The following is a 21,352-nucleotide window of genomic DNA, read 5'->3' on the forward strand; positions in this document are numbered from 1 at the left end:
GCCCCAGCCAGCATGGCCACTGGATTGGGCTGATGGGAGTTGTAGTTCAAAAAGTAACTTTTCCAAGCTCTGGGTGCACTGAGACTATTAGCAATTTTAAAGTAGTCTGCGGGAGAAAAAGCTTGAGAACTGCTGCTGTAGATGGTCTTCCTCACTACATTCCCAGCTGGGGCTTTAAAGAACAAATAGAAAATTGGTGATTTCCTCCTCATAGCCGATGGACACATCTATAACCCAGTCACCAAGCCCAAATATTTCTGTGTATTTTTAGTTTCTATGAATTGTTAGTCTCAGAACAGTTATGTTTATGTTGAAAAGCTTCATGTACTAATACTTTAATACTGTTCTTGTGAACCGCCCAGAGAGCTTCGGCTATGGGGCGGTCTATAAGTTTAATGAAATAAATAAATAAATAAATAAGGAACACCATTCTTAAAAAATAAAAATGAGTTATGCTTTATTCCCTTTAAAGCATTTTGCTACACAGTCATAGCAACTAAAAGGAAATTCATTTTCCCCCCAGGATGGCTTAAGGTCACCTGCAGTAAAGATGGGTGGGTCAGGGTGGAGCGTCTCTATTTGGGATAAGGAGCAGGGAGGACCAGCCACAATTGATTTTTTTTATTTGTAACCAACGATTTTCCTATTCTAAAAAGAAACACTCATTTTTTGAAAAATTTATTCAGGGATGAGGAATGTGTGGTCCTCCAGTTGTTAGATTTCAACACCCATCATCCCTGACCACTGGCTCTGCTGGCTGTGTCTGAAAAGTTCACAGAATTTCCCCCACCCAACTTGAAAGGAACAGAATTCTACCCCTTTTTTGTGTGAGGAATGAATGCTTCTCTGAGAATGGGGGAGTGAAATTCAGCTCAACGTTACTCCCCCTGCCCTGTTAATGGCTTCCCAAAATGTTTAAGAGGGCAAATAATGTGGGGGTGAGGAAGTGACTTGCAAGTGGGTGATTTGGAATGGCAAAGCAGTTCTTTAAGCACTGCCTCCTGCTGCTGCTTCTCAGCATCACATCCCTCTTTCCTGCATTGAGCAAGGGATTGAACTCGATGGCCTTATAGGCCCCTTCCAACTCTATGATTCCATCAATGCTGAATTTCCTTTTATAATACCAATCATAAGTCCTGTTGCATGACTTACAAGTATTTGTGTGTAATGTTTAGCTTGAGTTCACCCCAGAGGCCCACATGAGGAAAAGTAAATAGAATAGAGGGTACAGAATTGACAGCCTGTGGATTAAATCTGTCCTGTGGAGAGCTGCCACCTCCAGGCTTGTCAGTATTTTGCAGGAGAGATTCAAGAGCATATCAGGAAATTTAGGTTTGTGTAATTAAAGTGGCTTAAAGCACTTGGTATCCCTGGCACAACAAATCCGCTTTAAAAAGAGAAACAGACTTTTTGTGATTAGGAAAGTGACAGGAAGATGCATTGAAATATGTGGGATGAACAAATGATTAACAGGAAGGTGTATAAACAAGCAAATCAGGATGAATGCAAAATGAATGTTCATTGTTATATAATCTCCCTGCAAACAAATCATTGATTGATTGATTGATTGATTGATTGATTAGGTTTATTTATATGCCACCTTTCCACAGTGACCTGTGCCCACAGTGGCTTACAACAAACACTCAAAATAAAAGCACTGGGGTAGGGGAGAGAAGTCAGTTTACAAAACATAGCAATACATTCAAATAAGACAAAAGTAAACAATTTAGCAAACATAAAATAAATGCAATATTACGAAAGAAATAATCTAAACTTAGATACATAAGTACAATCCATCTCTTTGGCCTTTGTCACTTCCGGAGGACTGGCAGAGTTCCATTGTTTGAGGCAGCTCTTTTACTCTTCTTTCCTGGAAGTCATACTTGAAAGGACAGAAACAGGTTGTAGATCAGCCTTTCCCAACCAGTGTGCCTCCAGATGTTACTGGACTACAACTCCCATCTTTCCTGACCATTGGCAATGTTGGCTGAGGCTGATGGGAGTTGTGGTCCAACAACACCTGGAGGCACACTGGTTGGGAAAGGCTGTTGTAGATCCATGCTCTTCTGGGCCCTCAGCAAGGATATGGGAGCAATCATACTGCCACCCTGGGCTCCTGATTTGGCTGCGTTGTGTCCTTCAGCTGTGATCCAACTCCCACGTTTCCACATGGAGAGCTCACTTTGCATACACAAGGCCCCAGATTCAACGCCAGGCAACATGAAAAAGTTTATCCTAATGTTCTTATCAGCAGGCTTTACATCCCTGGATGTCTTCATTGCTTTGGAGAGTGGTGGGGAGCCTCCAGTCCATGGACCTAATTAGGCCAGCCAGGCCATTTCAGCCAAGCCCTGTTCACTTGCCCTACCCCTGCCCCAGGACCATCGACTATGAATGGGAGCAGCGCATTGTTGTTTGTTTTGTCATTATGTCATCATTTCTTTTTCTTTTTTCCCTGTTACAATAAGAAATTAATAAAATTGGGAGCTGCTTTCTGGCATATCAGGCAGGGTTCTTTCCTATTACCTGCTACTTGGAGTTGCCACAGATCAAACCTCATAACTCTAGGACTAATGGACACTCATTGAAGCAGAATGTTGGAAGATCCAGGACAGACAAAATGAAGTCTTCCTTCACACAGCGCAGAGTTTATGAAATTCATTCATACAAGAGGCAGTGGTGGCCACCAACTTGGACAGCTTTAAAAGAGGATTAGACATAGTCATGGAGGATAAGGCTATCAGTGGCAACTAGCCATGAAGGCTGTGCTCTACGTCCATTTTCAGAGGCAGTATGCTTCTGAACACCAGTTGCTGGAAACTGCAGGAAGAGAGAGTGCTATTGCCCTCAGGTCCTGCTTGCAGGCTTCCCATAGGCATCTGGTTGGCCACTGTGAGAGCAAGATGCCGGACCAGATGGGCAGATGGCTTAGTCCAGCAGGCTCATCTTAGGTTCTTACGACTTTGTTATTAATTTATTATTATTTTATTTATTTGTTACATTTATACCCCACCTTTCTTTCACCATGGAACCCAAGGTGGCATACATGTGGTTTCCAGGCGCTCTCCCATCCAGGCACTGACCAGACCCAGACCTGCTTAGCAAGGTGGTGGCCTTGTGTGCCTTCAGACCATAGCCTGGGATTTTCCACTTGCAAAGCATGTGCTCAACCACTGAGCAATGGCCCTTCCCTTGAGCCAGAGGTCTTCAAACAGAGACAGCCGTCTGTTGGGTATGCTCTAGATTTCTTGCATCAGACCAGGGGTTTGACTGGATAGTCTACAGGGCCTCCTCCAACTCTGATTCTATGGCTGTGTACACACCATGCATTGAAAGCACATGACTTCCCCCAAAGAATCTTGGGAACTGTAGTTTGTTAAGGGTGCTTTAAAGGTAAAGTTTCCAGGATTCTTGGGGGAAGACAGGCACTTTAAAGGTATAGCGTGTATGCAGCCTATGACTGCTGCAAGTTCTCCTACTCCTGCGAGTTGCCGTTATCCCACTGCTCCCCCCAACCACACCTGAGGTAATGAGCACAAATCCAGGTGTGCCATATAACAGGCAGGAAACAGCGTGGATGAAAGGACCAAGGAAGGAAGGGATGTGTGGGAGATACTGTGGCTGTCTCCTCTGCATTTGGGAATGCCAAGGTATAGCGCATGTCTCCAGGGTGCTGTCTGGCAATTTTCTGGAGGAGAAGAAGCGGGACAAATAAAGAATGGATCTAAAAGACAGTAGGGTTGTCACTTTTTAAAAAAAACCCTCTTACAGTGTTTTATTAGCTGCTAGACAGAACTTTTAGCAGGTAGACCTTCGTTTTCTGGCTCAGAAATAAAGTGTGTGTGTGTGTGAGAGAGAAGATTTCTGCATGTCATGCTGCAATTTAGAGCCCAAAAATACCAGTTTAGATCTATGGAAGACATCTCGGCAAATAGTCTGTATTGGACTCGGGAGTTATGGTACTTCCCCAAAATTCTACAAAATAAATAAAAAGATGAAATAAAAATCTACAAATAATAATATCTCACCCTTCCTCCCATTGGAGCCCTGGATAGAAAACACGCAAACAATAAAACAAAACATCTAAAAACAATTCCAGATGCAAACTGGGAAGGACCTCTATTTAAAAGGCTTGTTGGAAGAGGACGGTCTTCAGTAGGTGCCAAAAGGACAACAGATGGCCATGTGTCCTATTTTACAGAGGACAGTCCTGTATTTGAAAATGTTCCTATTTAAAGGGTAGTTTGGTCTAAAGATAAAGAACATAGGAAGGGAGGGGTGTGTGAAGCGGCCCATCAACAGTTAGCAACATCTGTACAGCGGACTGGCACACAGGTCACCTAGTCTTCCCCGCTATGGTGAGATGTACTGTATTTCTATTTAAATATTTATAGTAATTATTTCTAAAGTTGCATCTATATATATAAATTAGCATGTGCAACTTTTATGCAAATCTGTGTTGTGTTGCATAAGTAGCCACCCTAAGTAGCACTTTCTATTTATTTATTTATTAGATTTACATCCCAGCCCTCCTCCCAGTAGGAGCCCAGTCAAACGGTGATACAGCTTTTGAGTATCTGACTTGCTGCGTTGAGCTTTCCTGTCTCCATGTCTATAAACAGGCTTGATTTGTGCTTTGTATGGTCCTGGCAGCGAAAGCCGCATCTAAGCCTCTGGAGCCAGCAGGTCGCTTGACAGCAGCAGCAAGGAAATAACACTCCAACTGGAATAAACAATACAGTCGACATCTATGCAAGGTTTCTGCATGGTCTCATTCCTGGTTTCTCCCAGACTTCATGGAATAAGACCTTTGCCACGACTGTCTTTGTTGCCAATTTCCTCCCTAGTGGGGCTCTGCTGCCTTTTGTGGTTTTGCGACAAATGGAAATTCAACAGGTAAAGCTTTCCCATCACTGCATCTAACCTACCTGTCAAGGCCCCCTCTGCCCTCCCCTTTGTAATTCAAGTGCTGAACAAGGGTGGATCTGGATGGACAGTCGAGTAAGCCAGGTAACATAGAGCTGTGACCAGGGAGCATGCTCATTCGGCTATTCACGTGCTGATAACTGTTGATGGTTACCTCCGGGGCCCTTGCTCTCCCTTCTGATGGTGCAGTATCTGGTCAGCCCTTCAAACAGAAGACTCCTTCAAATTATTTAAATTTTGTTAAATAAATTAATTAATTAAGAATTGTTTCCTGTAAAGTAGGACACATTCCCACCCTAACAGAGATGCAGTAAAGCGGGAGGTCCCAAAATGTCTTCTGCAAGCTTCGGTCTGTGATGTGCCTATAGATTTGTGGTTGCAGCCGGGAGATGGCCTGTCCATCGCATTAAATCTCCATCTTGATTTTCAATTGCATTTTTTAGTGCGTTGCAGTTTGAATTCTTTTGTGTTCAAACTGTAATACGATAAGGTACAATACGTAAGAAAGAAGCAGTAAAAATACAGTTAACAACCACGCAGCCTCTAGCACATTACAATTGCTACAACAGGCGGAAAAATCATTAAGTGAACCCTCAAAAATTTTCAAATGGTCCATGGGGGGCAAGGAGGTAGCCTAGGTCTACACTGTAGTAGAGAGATCCCTTTAAAAGGGCTATAGGGGCCCTTGGACTGAAATACTGGGCAAATCATGCTCTCGAGCTGGGGGGGGGGGCAGAGCCTTCTGTCCCACAGTAATTTGAGCCCTGGGCTATCTTTTAAAGGGCTAAAAGATTGATGCATCAAATAATTTGAATCATTTTGATGTCTCAGCACAATTTGCTTTGCTCTGGGCCAAATAATAAGATCTGCTTACAAGTGATGTTGCACCTAAAACCATTTATAATGTTTGGACATGGGCCTTCAGCATCATCCGGCGCACATTTATATTGCTGTTAAGAACAGCAAACCGTGTGCTGTATATTTTACAAAGTCCATGGCAGATCTGCTTTCCTCTGATCTAACCAGGGCTCACCTGCCATGCAATGGCTGGAAAGAACAGTTTATCCAGGGAGAATGGAAAAGCTCCAAAAACAGCCAGCTTAGCAAAGTGCCGGGTGCTGATGAAAACAAATGCACAAAACAAGGAACATTTTAAAATCACAGTGACCAACGCAGATTGCATACCTCTGGGGGCTCTGCAGGGCAGGAAGGGAGGCAGATAGAACTGAAGACTGGGGGCACTTCCAGACTCTCTGTTTATTGAGCAGTCTTCCTGATCTGTTTGCAGAGAGTTCAGATAACATCAGCCGCTTATTCACTCTGATTTGTTTGCCGGGAAGGCTAGACAACATTGTGTCAAAGCAAGTGTTAACCCACACTTTTCATTGCATCTGCCCATTGCTTTATTGCAAAAAGTCAGATCTTTGGGAGAAGCAGGTTTGTTGTGCAAGCCCTTCCATTCCACTATAATTGTGTAACCTGAATTAGCTGGTATGTGATTGAATCCCACCTGAAACCAGTGACTGTCTAGAAGCGCTGTGGTAGAGGATTAAAAGTTCCTGGATGTGCTAACCACAGAGTGCTTGGGTAGTCAGTCTTCATTTTTAGGGCAGATGGCCCGCCAGATGTTGTTAGACTCCAGTTCCCATCAGCGCCAGCCTGCATAGCCAAGGAACAGGGGTGATGAGAGTTGTAGTCCAGCAGCACCTGGAGGGCCACAGATTCCCCATCCCAGTTTTATGGCTAGGTGCAGGCAGAACCATTGGATTTCTTCGGGGATAATAGGTTAAATCTGGGGGGGGGGGATGTGACCTCCCAGGTGTTGCTGGACTACAACTCCCAGCATCCCTGAAGCTGATTCTGAGGTCTACAAGTTCCCTAGCCCTAGATTAAGCATTGTATACTCATGCCTATAGGCTTCCACCTAAACATTGGGAATGCAATTAGATCTATTTTTGTGCATATTTTGAGTCCGGAGTGTAAGGATTTCCCATAATGTTTATTTAAAGCAGGGGTAGCCAGCCTTGGCTGTGGACTACAATTCCCATAATTTCTGGCTGTTGGCCATGCTGGCTAGGGCTGATGGGAGTTGTAGCTCCAAAACATCTGGAGGGTATCACATTGGTTATCCCTAATCTAAAGAGCACATGGTGAGTTACTATAGTTCCGCTCATAGTAGTTCCGCTGAACAGCAAGGGCGAGGAACTTTTTTTAAGACTGAGAACCACCTTCCCTTCTGGGCCACCTTCCAGGAGACTGCATGCCAGTGGTGGGCAGGGCCAGAGGCAAAAGTGGGTGGAGCAACCATGGCAATTTTTTCTTTGTACAGTAGGCTAGTTTCTACACTCACACACTCTTCTATCCACATCCAAGGAAGCAAGAGGCAGTATCAAAGTTAAAGGACAAATTCCAAACAAACAAAGACACTCAAGGAGGGTCCGAAGCAGAGCTGGAGAAGGGTGTGGCTTGGAAGGATGTGTGGCCTGGGTGGAGTCCTCCTGAGGGCCATTCAGATAGACCTGGAGGGCTGCATTTGGCTCCTAGTCCTACGGCGCCCAGTCTCTGCCTTAGGGATAGAAGACTCTGTCAATGTCAATTCCATTTCCCATTTTTCTAATCTTAAATTCAGTTCTCTACACTTCTGCAGCAAATTACTATTTTTTTAAAATCCCCATGAAAATTCTCCAGCATTTTTTTTGCAACTTTCTCCCAATACACACATTTTTGTATGCAGTTTTGAGTAATGTACACATTTTTGCAAGCAATTTCTCCCAATTCGTTGCATTTTTGTATGTTATTTTCACTAATATGTGCATTTTTATGCACATTGTCCCCTAATATATGCACTGTCTTTGGCTGGAGAACTGCACTGATGAATTCGGGTTAGTGCAAATTTTTAAGGATGGCTGTGTTTCGGTTCTCATATTGTTTCGGAAAGTGCAAATATGATAGATTTGGTTTTAAATGCAATCTGAATCTATTTACTCCCCCATCCCTAGTGTGGACGGGACAGACATCAAAAAACACACACCAAGAAATTCTGTCCATTTTCTGGACCATTTGACAGCTGACCTGCCCCCTTCCCTGATTCCATGAGTATCCCCTGCCCCCCTCCTACTGAGAACAAGCAATGAGCCCAAAACCTCCTGAAGAAGAGGTGCATCTGTGTTTACTTTATTCCTTTGTACACAAAATATAGTGCCAGCACAGTAATTACCTCATTCTAAAGGAAAACAACTCCAGGGTAAGCCCTGGAACCCCTCTCCACTTAAGTGCACGTAACACTCGTCTGCTAACTGGGAACTGGTTTTCTTTGCATCCATATACCTGCTGGAGAGGATTGGTCTGAGCAGTACCTAACGAGTGCCTTTCCATCCCTGCTGAATAACCACTGCCAAGCCAAACCTGTGCATCCAGGATAACAAGGCAGGAGATCTATTTGCAACCTCCTCTCTCCACTGAGGAGGCTTCTTACTGGAGATGGCCAGATCTGTTAATTTCAATTTTTCTCGCTTTCTAATTTTTCCCACACTTAAATTCTGCTTTCCACATTTCCATGTCAGTTTCCATTGCTTAAAAAAAAAAAAAACCCTCATGAAAAATGTAGTACAGATTTCACTTGATATGGTATGCGGTTGTGCCTAAGACACACATTTCTATGCATTTTTATGCACACTTTACCCTAATACAGATGTTCCCAAGCTGTGGTGAGCGTCATTCAAATGGTCCTCATCATGTCCACGTTAAATATCTATATTGATTTTGTAATTGTATTTTTATCGTTTCTTTTCATGCTAATATTGTGTTTTATTGTATTACAATTTGAACTCAACGGGATGCAAATTGCAATACAATAACATGCAATATACTGTAAGAAAGAAGCAATAAAAATACAACTGACAAGCATACAGCACCAAGCACAGCACACTGCAATTGCTACATCAGGCAGGAAAAATCATTAGGTGGTCTGCTAAGGCCCTCAGCAATTTTCAAGTGGTCTATGGGGGTGGGGGAAGTTTGGGAATTACTGCCCTAGCATATGGATATTTTTTTTTTAACATGTTACTTGGCTGGAAAAGTGCACTGCAAACTTTGGAGGAGTGCACATTTCAAAGGATAGCCGTGTGAGTATTGTTTCGGGAAGTGTGAATTAGATAGGTTTGCCTTTAAATAGGAACTGAATCAAATTTCCCCTCCATCCCTAATGCCTACCGATTTCCTGCACTTTTCATCCCTTGTCAGGGGCCTGGGGATAATTTTCCATCAGAAGACAAGCTGTAGCTTCTGCCCAGGATCAGATTATTTAAGATCTACCACACCCACACAAGGCCCTGGAAGAAAGCCACGTCTCCATTTGCACAGGCGTGTGCTGCACATCACTTCAGCACAGCAACCGCATGCTGTCAGCAAACGGATCAGGGACGAGGGAGGGAGGGAAGGCTGCTCAGGACACTTAGTTCCAGGCACCTCCTCACATTGCTACAGCTCAGCAATCAAGCAGGGAGGTTTAAAGCAAGCAAGATAGAACCGGAGGCTGAAGGAGGATTTGGCAAAGATCCTTGCATCTCAGCAGAGAGGTGCAGCTGACGACAGGCTTCTTCCAAGCTGCTAATCCTGAGGAGGGAGGAGGAGGGAAGGCACCAACAGCCACAGGGACAGGCTAGTGTCATAGCACACAAGCTTGCCATATTCAGCTTCCACTGGGCTTAAAAGAGGGAGAACTCTAACCTAAGGAAGAGGGTCACATGCTTTGCATGAATAAAGTCCCAGATTCAGGCCTGCCTGGCACCTCCTGGGAGAAGCCAGTAAGGCCCACCAGGGTTGACATCTGCCCTGTTCCAGGCAGATGGGTGGGAGCTTTCATTTAGTTTTCTGCAATGACCCGAACAGCCTGAAATAGCAGGGGCCTTTCTTTTAAACCTGCCAGACCTACACAGGCAATTAAGGTGTCTTTTTGCATTAGTTGGCCTCTGTTTTTACTGTATTCATGATGGTTTTTACAGCATGGTTTTTTTTAAAAAAAATACTTCTTGTAAACCGCTTTGATGTTTTTAAATGAAATAGCAGTATACAAATATATTTATAAATAAATATAGGCAAATAAACCATAATGTTGCGCAGGGGGATTATGGGAAATTTAAATTGTGGTTCGCCCCTAGTGCCAATTGCAGCACTGATAAACCTGGAGGTGGGCACCCATGCAGGAGGAGACCCACCAGAAGGCTCCCTGCTAAGGTCCTCCTCAAACCTGGAGCTAGCCCCAAACCCCTGGTGTCTCTGGTTGAACAATCTCAGCTAGGGCGAGGGTGGGAAATCCTTTGTGAGAGTCACTGCCGGTGAGCCAAAACGGGGATGCAGGATGACTTGGTGTTTAGTAGCTTCGTACAGTGCTGTGAACTCCAATTCAGCTATTAGGTTTGCAGTCCCATTTGTCTAGTGAATTTCCCATCTGTGTGCGGGGTGGAGTGAGGATGAAGCACAGAGAGGTTATATCCTCACCATACCTTTACAGCACATGGCTTCCCCCAAAGAATCCTGGGAACTGTCATGTACACCTCACAGAGCTACAATTCCCAGCACCCTTAACAAACTACCATTCCCAAGGCTCCGTTAGGCAGGGGTGGTGAAGCTTTGGCCCTCTTGATGTTGTTGAACGACACCTCCAATCATTCCCAGCAGGCATGGCCAATGGTCTGGGATGATGAGTGCTGTAGTTCAGCAACATCTGGAGGGCCAAATGTTCCCTTCACCTGTTTTAAGAGAAGCTATGTGCTTTAAATGTGCATTACGTGTGCTTCAAGTGCATGGTGCAGTTGTTACTGTTGTCTGTCTCGTTCACCTGTCCAGAACAATGGTACATCCTTACGCAAAGCCAAGGTCTTATAGTGGCCATAGTGCATCAGTATGGGAGACCCAGCAAGGCACCATCTGCCCCTTGATGCGAATCTTGTTGTCTAAAGGTTGTGAAGTGGGACAGGGTGGGGCAGGGCAGGGGACCTGCCTTTTCACCTTTCCACCTGGCACCTCTTGAATTTTGGCATCCCCTGGGAGCTACTTGTATTTCTGTTGACTTGAGCCAGGCTTGAAGTTTCCTGCCTCTGGTGTAGGGTTAACAGAAGGAGGTGGCACATCCCTTGACCTAAGAGAGATATTATGCTCCACTCTGTGTGATCAGGAGGAGAAGGAGAAGGCAGCTGGATGCCATGGAGTTTCCAAAATCTTCAGGTCATCTCACCAGCAGTGGCTGGTACCCATTGAGAGTGGTAGCGCAGGAGACCCACAATAGGAGGAGCCAGAACCAATGGCAGGTGGACCCATCCCTTGACTGGTTGTAAATAAGAAGGCAGGTAGGTGGGGGCTGGTTAATGGCAGTCTGAGGTTGGTGAGGCAGCACTCCCAATAGACCAGCCTCCACTGTGTCTCACATTGAGTCTGTTCTTTTCCGGGCAAACACGGCAGACACACTCTTGACGATGCTGCGGATCCCGGTGCCTTTCTTCAAGGCCAGTTTAGCCTCACAGATGCGTTCTGCCAGGCCGTGGAAGACCATGAGGGCCCCATGGTAGGCTTCTGCTGCAGACACCTCATAGAACTCACAGTCCAAGGAGAGAGCCAGAAGCCGTCCCTCTTCACTGGAGACAGTGCGCCGATGGTGCAGGTCTCGCTTGTTGCCCACAATGACAATGGGCACTTTCTCCTGGGCTGGGCCCTCCTTGGCTGCCTTGATGACCTGGACTTTGGGCTGGACACTGTTGAAGCTGGCCCGGTCACAGATGCTATAGACCAGGACAAAGCCATCGGCCCATTGGATGCGCTTATCCTCAGAAGAGCTCTCATCTGTTCTCATCTGAAAAGGGAAAAGGTTTAGTCGATTCATTTGTTTGATTGATTGATCAATTAACTTTTTGTGGATTGACAAAAAAATTGACCTGATTAATAAGTTGGTCTGCAGATTTAAAACATTTATTTTTAAAAAATGTAAGTACTTATAAAATGATAGATGGCAGGCACAATTTGAAAGAGGCATTCCTTCCAGTGAGAAAGAGAGAAGGAGGGATGCCTCTTCTAAGATGATGTCTGCTAGATGCATGTGTGCATCATCTAAAACAGGGATAGGGAACGAGTGCTCTTCCAGATATTGTTGTCCCAGCAATCTCAGCCAGCATGGCCAATTGTCAGGGATGACGGGAGTTGTAGTCCAGCAACATCTTGAGGACCCCAGGTTCCTTACCTCTGATCTAAAACAAAGTATCTTCTTTTTTTGTTTCTTTTTCAGAACTATTTTTCATATGCACATGCATGCAGATTTCATCCTTCTTTTCCTTCAGAGCTATTGTTATTCTCAAATGCAGATTTGTGCAGACATCATGAGTCGTTCAATTTATTGACTAAAACTCATGCAATTGACTAAGATTTCTTGAATTGGGTGACAGAAATGAGTTGGGAAACCAGGGGATGTAATCACACCTGTGTACACATTCCCAGCTTACAACACAGCTAGGTTGCTCATTTTCTTAATTTGGATCAAAGCTGGTTTGGGGGGAAATGCATCAACATGCAATATTTCATGAGAAACTACAGAATAGATATGGAATGTGGTTAATGTGATGTGTGCACCACTTCCCAAACCAGTGGTGGGAGTGCACTGGATGCAGAGTAAACAGGAGTTTACACACAGCCAAAATAAAATTAGCAAGTTTGGTCTTTTGGAGAGGCACAGTGGGTGCATGGCATCCAGACTCTCGTCTTGGCTGGGATCCCATATCAGGTATCATGTACTGGGAGTTCTGCTAGTCTGGTCCTGTGCCACTAGGACTGCTCTCCAGGGGAGGGGACTACAGGCAGCTCAAGTCAGGATATAAACACCGTGGATTAGAATTCCCCTTGATTATGTAATCAGGTGTTTCTGGAGAGCCAATCCTGTGCAAGTGCCTGAAATATAGTTTCAAGGATTGCTGCACTCTTCTCAGTCTGGGTAACCTGTCGCTGAGGAACCAAGCATTTCCTCTGTGCTTCCAGACTGCTTCCTGACTGGTTGCTAGAGGTGTGCAAGAAAAAAAATCATTTCATTATTCTGTTTTGGTTTTGTTCTTGGGCATTGTGGAGGAGAAAGGGTAGTGACTGCACGATATACTGGTCCCAGCTGCCATTCCCATCCAAAACACCCAGAAATGATGCAATTGCTGATGCTTCCTGAAAAACTAAAATGTCAGTTGTCATGAGGTAACTGCCAAATCACTACCTGCCTCTGGAGAAACAGAAGACCTTACTCTGAAAGAAAAAGTGGCTATTAACTAACTTGTTTTCACAATTAGGGTGACAAAAGAGTGGATAGATCAGGGACAGGAAAACATTTTCAGAGGGCCGCATTCCCTTATGGGAGATCTTCTGAGGGCCGCATGACAGGTGTGGGTTGGGCCAGTGGCAAAAGTGGGTGGGGCAATGGATGTGGCTCTTATATTTGTACAGTAGGCTACATTCTAGCCACTCAAAAGTCAGAGGGGTCTGCACACACACACACACACACACCCCTCCATCCACCATCCAGGCCATCAAAAGTTGTTATGCCACCTCAAGGACACATTCCAGACTAGCAAAAGAACTCAGGAAGGCTGCAAAGCAAGGCCAATGAAGGTTGTAGCCTGTGGAGAGTCCCAAGGGCCAGACAGAGAGGTCTGGAGGGCCACTTTCAGCCCCTGGGCAAAGGTTCCCTACCCCTGAGATGGGGAGATAGCCAGATATTGGTGAATCTGCCCTTTAGGTATTCCATGAAGGGTTAGAAAATGAAGTCGTTCTCCCTCAAATATTTTTGTCATGAAGCTTTTTTTAACAAAAATGAAAAATATGACACTTCTGAGAATTGAGAGTGACTAGAAATATCTTTTTTAAAAAACTGTTGCTTGCTTTGAATTTGTTTAAAATAAATTACTATGTTTATCGCTCTGTTTCCTCCCCCAATGAAATCGGTGCATTTTCTGTGAACCTCCTTGGGATCATTTAGTTGTTGAATATAAATGCTGGAAGTAAAATAAAGGTGATAGTTTAGGAGAGTCCCCTCACCTGTGAGCAAGGAAAATCCCAGATGTGGAAGAGGATCTCTCTGCCTTCCACTGCCAAAGTGTGGGTGTAGATAGACTCTGGGTGGGGAAAAGCATACAGTTCTCGTTTGCCAGAAAGCCACTCCCAAGAACTCTGTCCTGTCTCTCTCCCCCTCTGCCACTCCCTCTCCAGCCTGGCATTGCTCTCCAGGTGTTAGCAACTGGCAGCCTCACAAAGCAGGAAACATTAAGTGGAATTTTTTTATAAAGAGCCACCAGCCTTACCGGCTCATGCCTTAATTCCACATTTGTGTTAGCAGTTAGGTTATACTGTCATTTTTCCCTGTGATGCTGGTGACACACATCAAGCAACATTTTTCCAAGGAAGTAGAACAAAAGGGTCCTGCAACTAGGGACGGGTGAATGTGTGCATTTCGGTTTCTCCCAGTTTCTAATGTTTCCAGTCTTTTCACTTCTCCACATTTCTACATCACTTTGCAAGTTTTTGAAAATTCATTAGCATTTTAGTGCTAATTTCTCCTAATATACACATATTTATATGCAGTTTCCCCAACACACTGTTTCGTAAAGCAATTTCCTCCTAATATGCTTTCACTAACACGCATTTTTATGCACACTTTACCATATTATATGCATTTTTGTACGTATCACTTAGCTGGATTGCAAAATTTGGAGAAGTGTGATTTAAAAAAAATGGCCGTTTTAGTTTGTGTATTGTATCAGAAAGTGCAAAGCAGATAAGTTTGTCTTTAAATGCGAACTGAGCTGAATCCTCTGCCTCCCGAAACAAAACATTGCAATTTTTACTTCCTGTGGGGTTTCTGTGGGTGTATTCTACAACATGTCATTGGTGCAATTTTAGTGCATTAGTGGTAGTTTTATACTGGGTTGTCCATAATAATCCCACTTTATTAGTTCTGTGATGCCTCCCCAATGTTTCCAATCCCCAAATAGGAACAAAGGAAACTGCCTTCTACCGAGACTAGTTAAGTATTGTCTGCCTTCACTGGCAGCAATTCTCCAGGATTTCAAACAAGGTTCTTTCCCAGCCCTACCTAGACCATGTTGGAAAATGAACCTGGGACCGTCTACCTACAAAAAGTACATGCTCTACCACTAGGCATGGGCGAATCTGTCAATTTTGGTTTTTCTCAGTTTCTTGTTTTTCCCGTGTTCAATTTCCCGCTTTTCCACATCAGTTTGTGAATTGTTTTTTAAAAGGTCCACATGAAAATTCATCAGCTGTCAGGGCAGATTTCTCCTAATATGCACATTTTTGTATGCAATCTTGCCCAATACACACATTTTTACAAGGCAATAATGCATTTCTGTACGTTGTTTTCACAAATATATGCACATTAGGCACACTTCAGCCTGGTATAAACATTTTTGTACATATCACTTAGCTGGAAAACTGGATTGCAAAATTTGGAGAAGGGAGAATTTCAAAGGATGGCTGTGTTTCCATTCTCATATTATTTTGGAAAGTGTGCATTAGGTAGGTTCACGTTTAAATGCAAACCAAATTGAATTTCTCCCCCATTGCAACAACAAAACATTGCAATGTATCTCTCTCCTAACAAAGCAGAATGCTCCTGTTAGCCTCCCGTTTGTTTTCAGGACATTCCATTCCATTCCAGTCCTCACTGGGCTGCGTTTTTGTGGGCAGGGTGGGCAGGCTGCCCCCTTCTGCTATATGTATGTGTATGGGCTTTGCTCACCAAGCCCACACACCATTGCCAAAGCCCCCTCCCTCACAGTTTGCCATAGAGCTTGGAAAAGTTACTTTTTTGAACTACAACTCCCATCAGCCCCAGCCAGCATGGCCACTGGATTGGACTGATGGGAGTTGTAGTTCAAAAAAGTAACTTTTCCAAGCTCTGCTCCTTCTCCTGCACGGGTTGCTAAACCTCTTTCCCCATTCCACCCACCAAGAGTTACTGAATCTCTCCCCTGTTCCACCCCACCCAGGGGTTGCCAACCTCTCCTCCCTTCACACCCCATCCAGGGGTGGCTAGATCTCCCCTCTTCTCCCCATGGGTCATCGAGGTCGGCCTTCCACACACTTGATGGGGCCAAGGCCTGGGCAGTGTCCAATGTGCTCCAGTCCTTCTGCATGGGCCCACTGAGCTCCAGGTCTCCTGCGTGGGGCTGCTAAGCTGCGGGCCTCCCCCCTGCTGCCTCCAATTCCATTGGAATTTTTTTTGTAAGATGCTTTGCTGCCATGCCTGCATGTCATGCTGTGGGGATGTAGTGACGACATGTCTCATAAAAATATAGTATAGATAGAGAGATATTCTTCTGCAGACCTCAAGCATGCTAATACTTCTCTCTTTTTTCTCAGTTGCCATGTTTTGACTCCCTTTTTGTGGGCACTCACCACCAGAGTTCAATAGCAGAGGGAGCAATGCTTTGCAGCCTGATCCTAAACTTGTCTACTTGGAAGTAGGGATGACAGGATCTGTCGATTTCAGCTCTTTCAGTGTCTCGTTTTTCCAGTCTTAAATCCAGTCATCCACATTTCCACAGCAATTTGCAGATTTTTTTTAATCCCCACAAAAATTCTTCCGCATTTTAGTGTGAATTTTTCCCAGTAAACACATTTTAATGCAGCTATGACTGATGCACACATTGTTGCAAGCAATTTCTCCTAAAATAGTGCATTCCTGCACATTATTTTCAATAATGTACTCATTTTTATGCACACTATTACCTAATGTATGCATTTGTGTGAATATTCTTTGGCTGGAGAACTATATCGCAAAATCTGGATAAGTGCAGTTTTCGGAGGATGGCTGCATTTCAGTGCTTGTTTCAGAATGTGCAGATTTGATAGTTTTGCCTTTAACTGTGAACTGAATCGAATTTTTTCCCATCCCCTACTTGGAAGTAAGTCTGACTGAATTCAGTGTGGCTTGCTTCCATACATATGCTTTGGATCGCAGGCTAACTTAGAGCCACTTTATGTGACATATGTTGCAACAGCACCGCTGTTTTCCCACAGTAAATGCATAACATCAACACATGTCCCTAACCCTCTGGAACATGGTGGCTGCTTTGCTTCATGGGATCCTTTTTATGTTTGGGTACTTGCAACTGATGGAAACACTGGCAAAAGAAAATTGTGACAACATGAAGCGTGAAATGGTCCTTAGAAAAATGGATAAGCCTCCAAGTGGAAAGCCAGAGAATGAGAAAAATGAAGACCTTATGTTGAGCCAGACTGTGCTTAAAACAACTGCGCAGGAATATCAAGTGTCCCTGTATATTCCCATCTAGGCCTGGCATCAGCATGTGGCAACTGCTGGGGCTCCAACACCCCAGCAAGCCTCGCCACTGCTTTGGGAAGGGCCGTAGCTCATTGGTAGAGCATCTCCTTTGCATGCCAAAAGTTCCAGGTTCAATCACTGGCATCTCCAGGTAGGGTTGGGAGAGACTCTTGCCTGAAATCCCGGAGAGCTACTGCTAGTCAGGGTAGATAATATTAAGCTAGATGGAGCAGTGGTCTGACACAGTAAAAGGCAGATTCTTTTGTTCCTATTTGGGGATTAGCTGCAGCTCAGTGGTACTGTACAGCATTTGCTTTGCTAGATGGAGCACTGGTCTCACTCAATACAAGGCAGCTCCCTTTGTTGTTCCTCTGTTCCTTTGCCTTCCCAAGCCACTGGCTGGTTTCCAATTTGAGGAAGCAGGCATCAGTGCAGAGCTAGGCTCTGCCAGGGCTCTGGAGCTCTGACAGCTGCCTGAGGATCCCACATGCTGGCACTGGACTTGTCTTTCTGGAATCCCCCTAGTGGAAGTGCCTTGAACTGAACCTGGAGAGCTTCATATGTGCAAAGTAGTATGTACTCTGATCTACCCACTACCTCCTGCTGCTCATCTCAAAGCAGAAGGAAACAACCCAGCTTTTTGCACACCATCCGTTCTTGCAAAAGGGGCTTTTTTCTTATTAAGTCAACCACGCAGCCTCCAAAAGGGTGACATGAAACTATCAAGCACAAATCTGTCCATGTGATGATGACACTCACCCATGTCTCCATATTCCCCGATGAACCTTCTAGTGAGAAAGCGCACTGTCAAAGCTGTGAAAAAGAGTGGGAGTTGTAACCGCTATATAGGGCAGATGTGTGTGTGTGGGGGGAAGTTGTTTCTATTCTCAGACTGAGAAAAGTGCAGAAAACAACTACCCCAGAAATAAGCTTAAACCTGCGAATATGAAAGTTCTCAAAATTACATTTGTAGGATTTGTCACTTTGAAAGATTTTAATTTCCAAAGAGAAAAACATAAGTTTTGCAGAGCCGAAAACTGAATTTTGCATCCTAAACCCAGGGTACCGCAGTATTTGTGGCCGTGTGCTAATGGTCAATTCAAATAAAGGATTTTTGCAAACAGGTGCAGCCTTATGCACATGTGTAGTTTTATAGCACAATCCTAGGCATGTTTAGTCCCACTGAATTGGTTTACATGTAATGCTAAGCCAAACTATTTCTTAGCACAAACATGTGAGCAATCGGAAAGAGGAGACTGCGGCCACTGTACTCCTCTTCTGGTCCTGCTGCTGCTGCATTACCTGCAGCTGAACCATGGTTTGGTTTAGCATGTCATTTGAACCTGGGCTTGTCGTTTGCCCCACTCTAGACAAACCATGAATTATAACCAAGGTTTGTTCTTGGGTCTGGAAGACAAACCATGAGCCTGGGTTCACATGATACAGCATGCCAAACCATGGTTTAGTTCATGGCAGTGCAGCACCAGAAGGACTGCCGGAAGAGCACAATGGCTGTGATCTCCTCTCTGGGAATCCTCCTGCTGGTGCATTCACAATAAGCCATAGTTTGGCATTACACAACTGTGGGGAACTGTTGGCCCATCCAGAAGTTGCTGAAGTACAACTTCCATCAGCCCCTGCAAGCACGGCCAATGGCCACGGATGATGAGAGTTATAGTTCAGCATCATCTGGAGGACCAAAGGTTCCCCCACAACTGACTTAGCATCATGTGTGGACTAGTTCCCTGAGTTCTATGAAGTTTATTCCCTAATAAGTGTTATTTAGGATTGCAGTCTTACTTGTGAGTGAATTCAGCTGAATTTTGTGGGATTTCATTCAATAAGACTTGGGGAGCGTATGACTGGGCTATTAATTTTCCTCTCTTTCTTACACTTGTATTCTCTTTTTATTCCATCATGGAACCCAAGGCAGCATACATATTGTTCCCAGGGAGTCACCCATTCCAGGTACCAACCAAACCTAAGCCTGCTTAGCTCTAGCAAGGTGGTCACCTCATATGCCTTCAGACCATGTCTCAAATAACATTCCAGCCCTCTGTTGGTATCCAAGCAAAACTATGAAGTCACCTACAAATGGATGCAATCATCATGCTTCAGGTCACAGTTTCACTGAATTAAGGCTGCAATCCTCTGCACACTTACTTGGGAGTAAGTCCCACTGAAATCAGTAGGATTTCCTTCTGAGCAAACAAGCAAACGATTCTACTGGAAGTATATAGTGCATAAGAGTTATGAAATAAAAATTATTTTTTAAAAAAAGAAAACAGAGAGCTGTGAAATACTTCAGTAGTTTCTTCCTTTGGCGTTTCATATAATTTATCAAATCTGACACCACTAGGTTTACAACTGAATCATAGTTGATCATACTTTTCTTGCTCAGGTAATACCAAATTCACAAAACATTGTTGAGTTGTGTTCCACCCTGCCTATATTTTTGGAAAAGCAAAGGAGAACGGTATCCTTCAGATAAAACACATCAGATTTAAGTTTTGCACACACATAAAGTTAAGAAGTCCATTAAATATCCTGTTTCTATAATTGAGAGAGTGTTTCACAGCTCAGTTTACCAGATTTCCAATATTCAATTCATTTTCTGTTACTTTCTCTTAATAATAAAACCCACCTGATTTTCCCACGCTGTCTGCTCCAAGGACCACCACATTGGCTTCCATTTTCTGTGGTGTAGGAGTGGGTACCTCCACCACAGGCTGGTGGTCTGGGGTGAAGCTAGCACTTCTACGCAGAGGGATTCGGAGAACCATTTATAGATCTGTTTTCACCTGGTCCGTCAAGCACTGAATATCTCTTTGCTGCTTCACTCTCTGTTCAGTCAGAACCAGAATGACTCCCTTTTCCACTGCAACTGTAGGAGTAATTTGCATGGATCATACCATTACTAATGAACAGAAGGGGTTTCATTCACAGGAGATACTAACTGAACAAATCCTCAGATATTAAAACAAACAACAACAAAAATCTAGCAGGTTAATTTTACTCAAGATAAAAATAGTTATTAGAAGGGAAACTCAGGGTGAAAATGACCCCCCCCAATGTTGGAATAGTGGGAGAATCTGGGTGTGACTCTAGTACTTTCCATATATCACACATCTAGCCCCAGATGGGTTCAAATGAACCCCATCATGTGTTCAAAGCACATGTGAAGAAGGCCATGTAGCATCATGGGCCAGCCACACCCCCAGAGATGCAGTGGCATATTCAGAAGTGCCAGGTCCCTTTGTGTTAGCGATAGCCACGGCCCTCCCCCCTTTTTTGCTGCAGGTTTGAGAATGAGATTCTTGTTAATACCTTCTTCCAAAAGAATAGACATCCCTGGGAGCCAATAAGCATGAAGAAGGAGAGTGTTGGCAAGTCTTCTCACTGGCTGACTTATCTTCTTTCACTCTGATTGGCTCCAATCAGCAGGAAGAAACAAGGAAGCAAGCTAGAAGACTCTTCTCAGTGGCTAACACACTCCCCTTTCATGCTAATTGGCTTGCAGGATGCTGGAGACAAAGGAACCCTGCTGGGACCCTGCTCCCCAAAAAGTAAGGGATCTAACACCTCCTGAGACTCTGGATTACACCCCTGCACATCCCACCAGCGGTGGACAGACTGCCTTGATGGGATCATGTGCCAATCAGGATTCTCCTTGGATGGAGGAAGTTCCCTGATCAGGATGCTCACTCTCATGGGAGAACCCTACACACCTACATTGGCATGCACCTATGGTCCCTTTTCACTCACCAAATGCAAGTCCAGCAATGTGGAAGCAACTATCTCAGGCACAAGGTTGGGGGGGGCAGCGTTAGTAGGCTCCTGGCTGTTTCTCCTGTCCTCCAGCCATTCTTACACACTGCAGGTCAGAGCTATGTATACTGCATGACCTGTTCTGGCCACCCCAGACCAACCACATGCCTCAAGTGATGTGGAAGTAAGATCTCATCTGCAACCATAGATTTAAAGCAGAGCTTGGAAAAGTTACTTTTTTGAACTACAACTCCCATCAGCCCCAGCCAACATGGCTACTGGATTGGGCTGATGGGAGTGGTAGTTCAAAAAAGTAACTTTGCCAAGCTC

General features: G+C 44.4%; 1 protein-coding gene across 2 annotated transcripts; it reads right to left on the reverse strand.

Annotated features, from left to right (window-relative positions):
• Positions 1-8,078: 8,078 nt before the first annotated feature.
• On the reverse strand, positions 8,079-21,179 carry LOC133369880 (ras-related and estrogen-regulated growth inhibitor-like protein). 2 transcript variants are annotated; one of them, XM_061595617.1, is made up of 5 exons: positions 21,020-21,177; positions 19,899-20,138; positions 18,014-18,067; positions 13,987-14,063; positions 8,079-11,773 (listed from the first exon to the last, which is right to left on the reverse strand). In XM_061595617.1, the coding sequence occupies exons 2-5, from the start codon at positions 20,035-20,037 to the stop codon at positions 11,348-11,350; spliced, it is 696 nt and encodes a 231-aa protein (XP_061451601.1). In that variant the 5' UTR covers positions 20,038-20,138; positions 21,020-21,177; the 3' UTR covers positions 8,079-11,347. The 2 variants fall into 2 exon arrangements, with proteins under 2 accessions (XP_061451601.1, XP_061451602.1); XM_061595618.1 differs by lacking the exon at positions 18,014-18,067 and having other exon boundaries at positions 21,020-21,179.
• Positions 21,180-21,352: the final 173 nt, after the last annotated feature.

Source organism: Rhineura floridana, chromosome 14, assembly GCF_030035675.1.
Source record: "Rhineura floridana isolate rRhiFlo1 chromosome 14, rRhiFlo1.hap2, whole genome shotgun sequence".
NCBI classification, from domain to species: Eukaryota; Metazoa; Chordata; class Lepidosauria; order Squamata; family Rhineuridae; genus Rhineura; species Rhineura floridana.

Bases quoted from the DNA above. Each gene is read 5' to 3' on its own strand.
- LOC133369880 (XM_061595617.1), bottom strand. From the start codon at position 20,037: ATGGTTCTCCGAATCCCTCTGCGTAGAAGTGCTAGCTTCACCCCAGAC. The intron at 14,064-18,013 runs GTGAGTGTCATC...TTCCCCACCCAG, and splicing joins CGGGGAATATGGAGACATGG to AGTCTATCTACACCCACACT. The intron at 11,774-13,986 runs GTGAGGGGACTC...TTCCCTTTTCAG, and splicing joins GGGATTTTCCTTGCTCACAG to ATGAGAACAGATGAGAGCTC.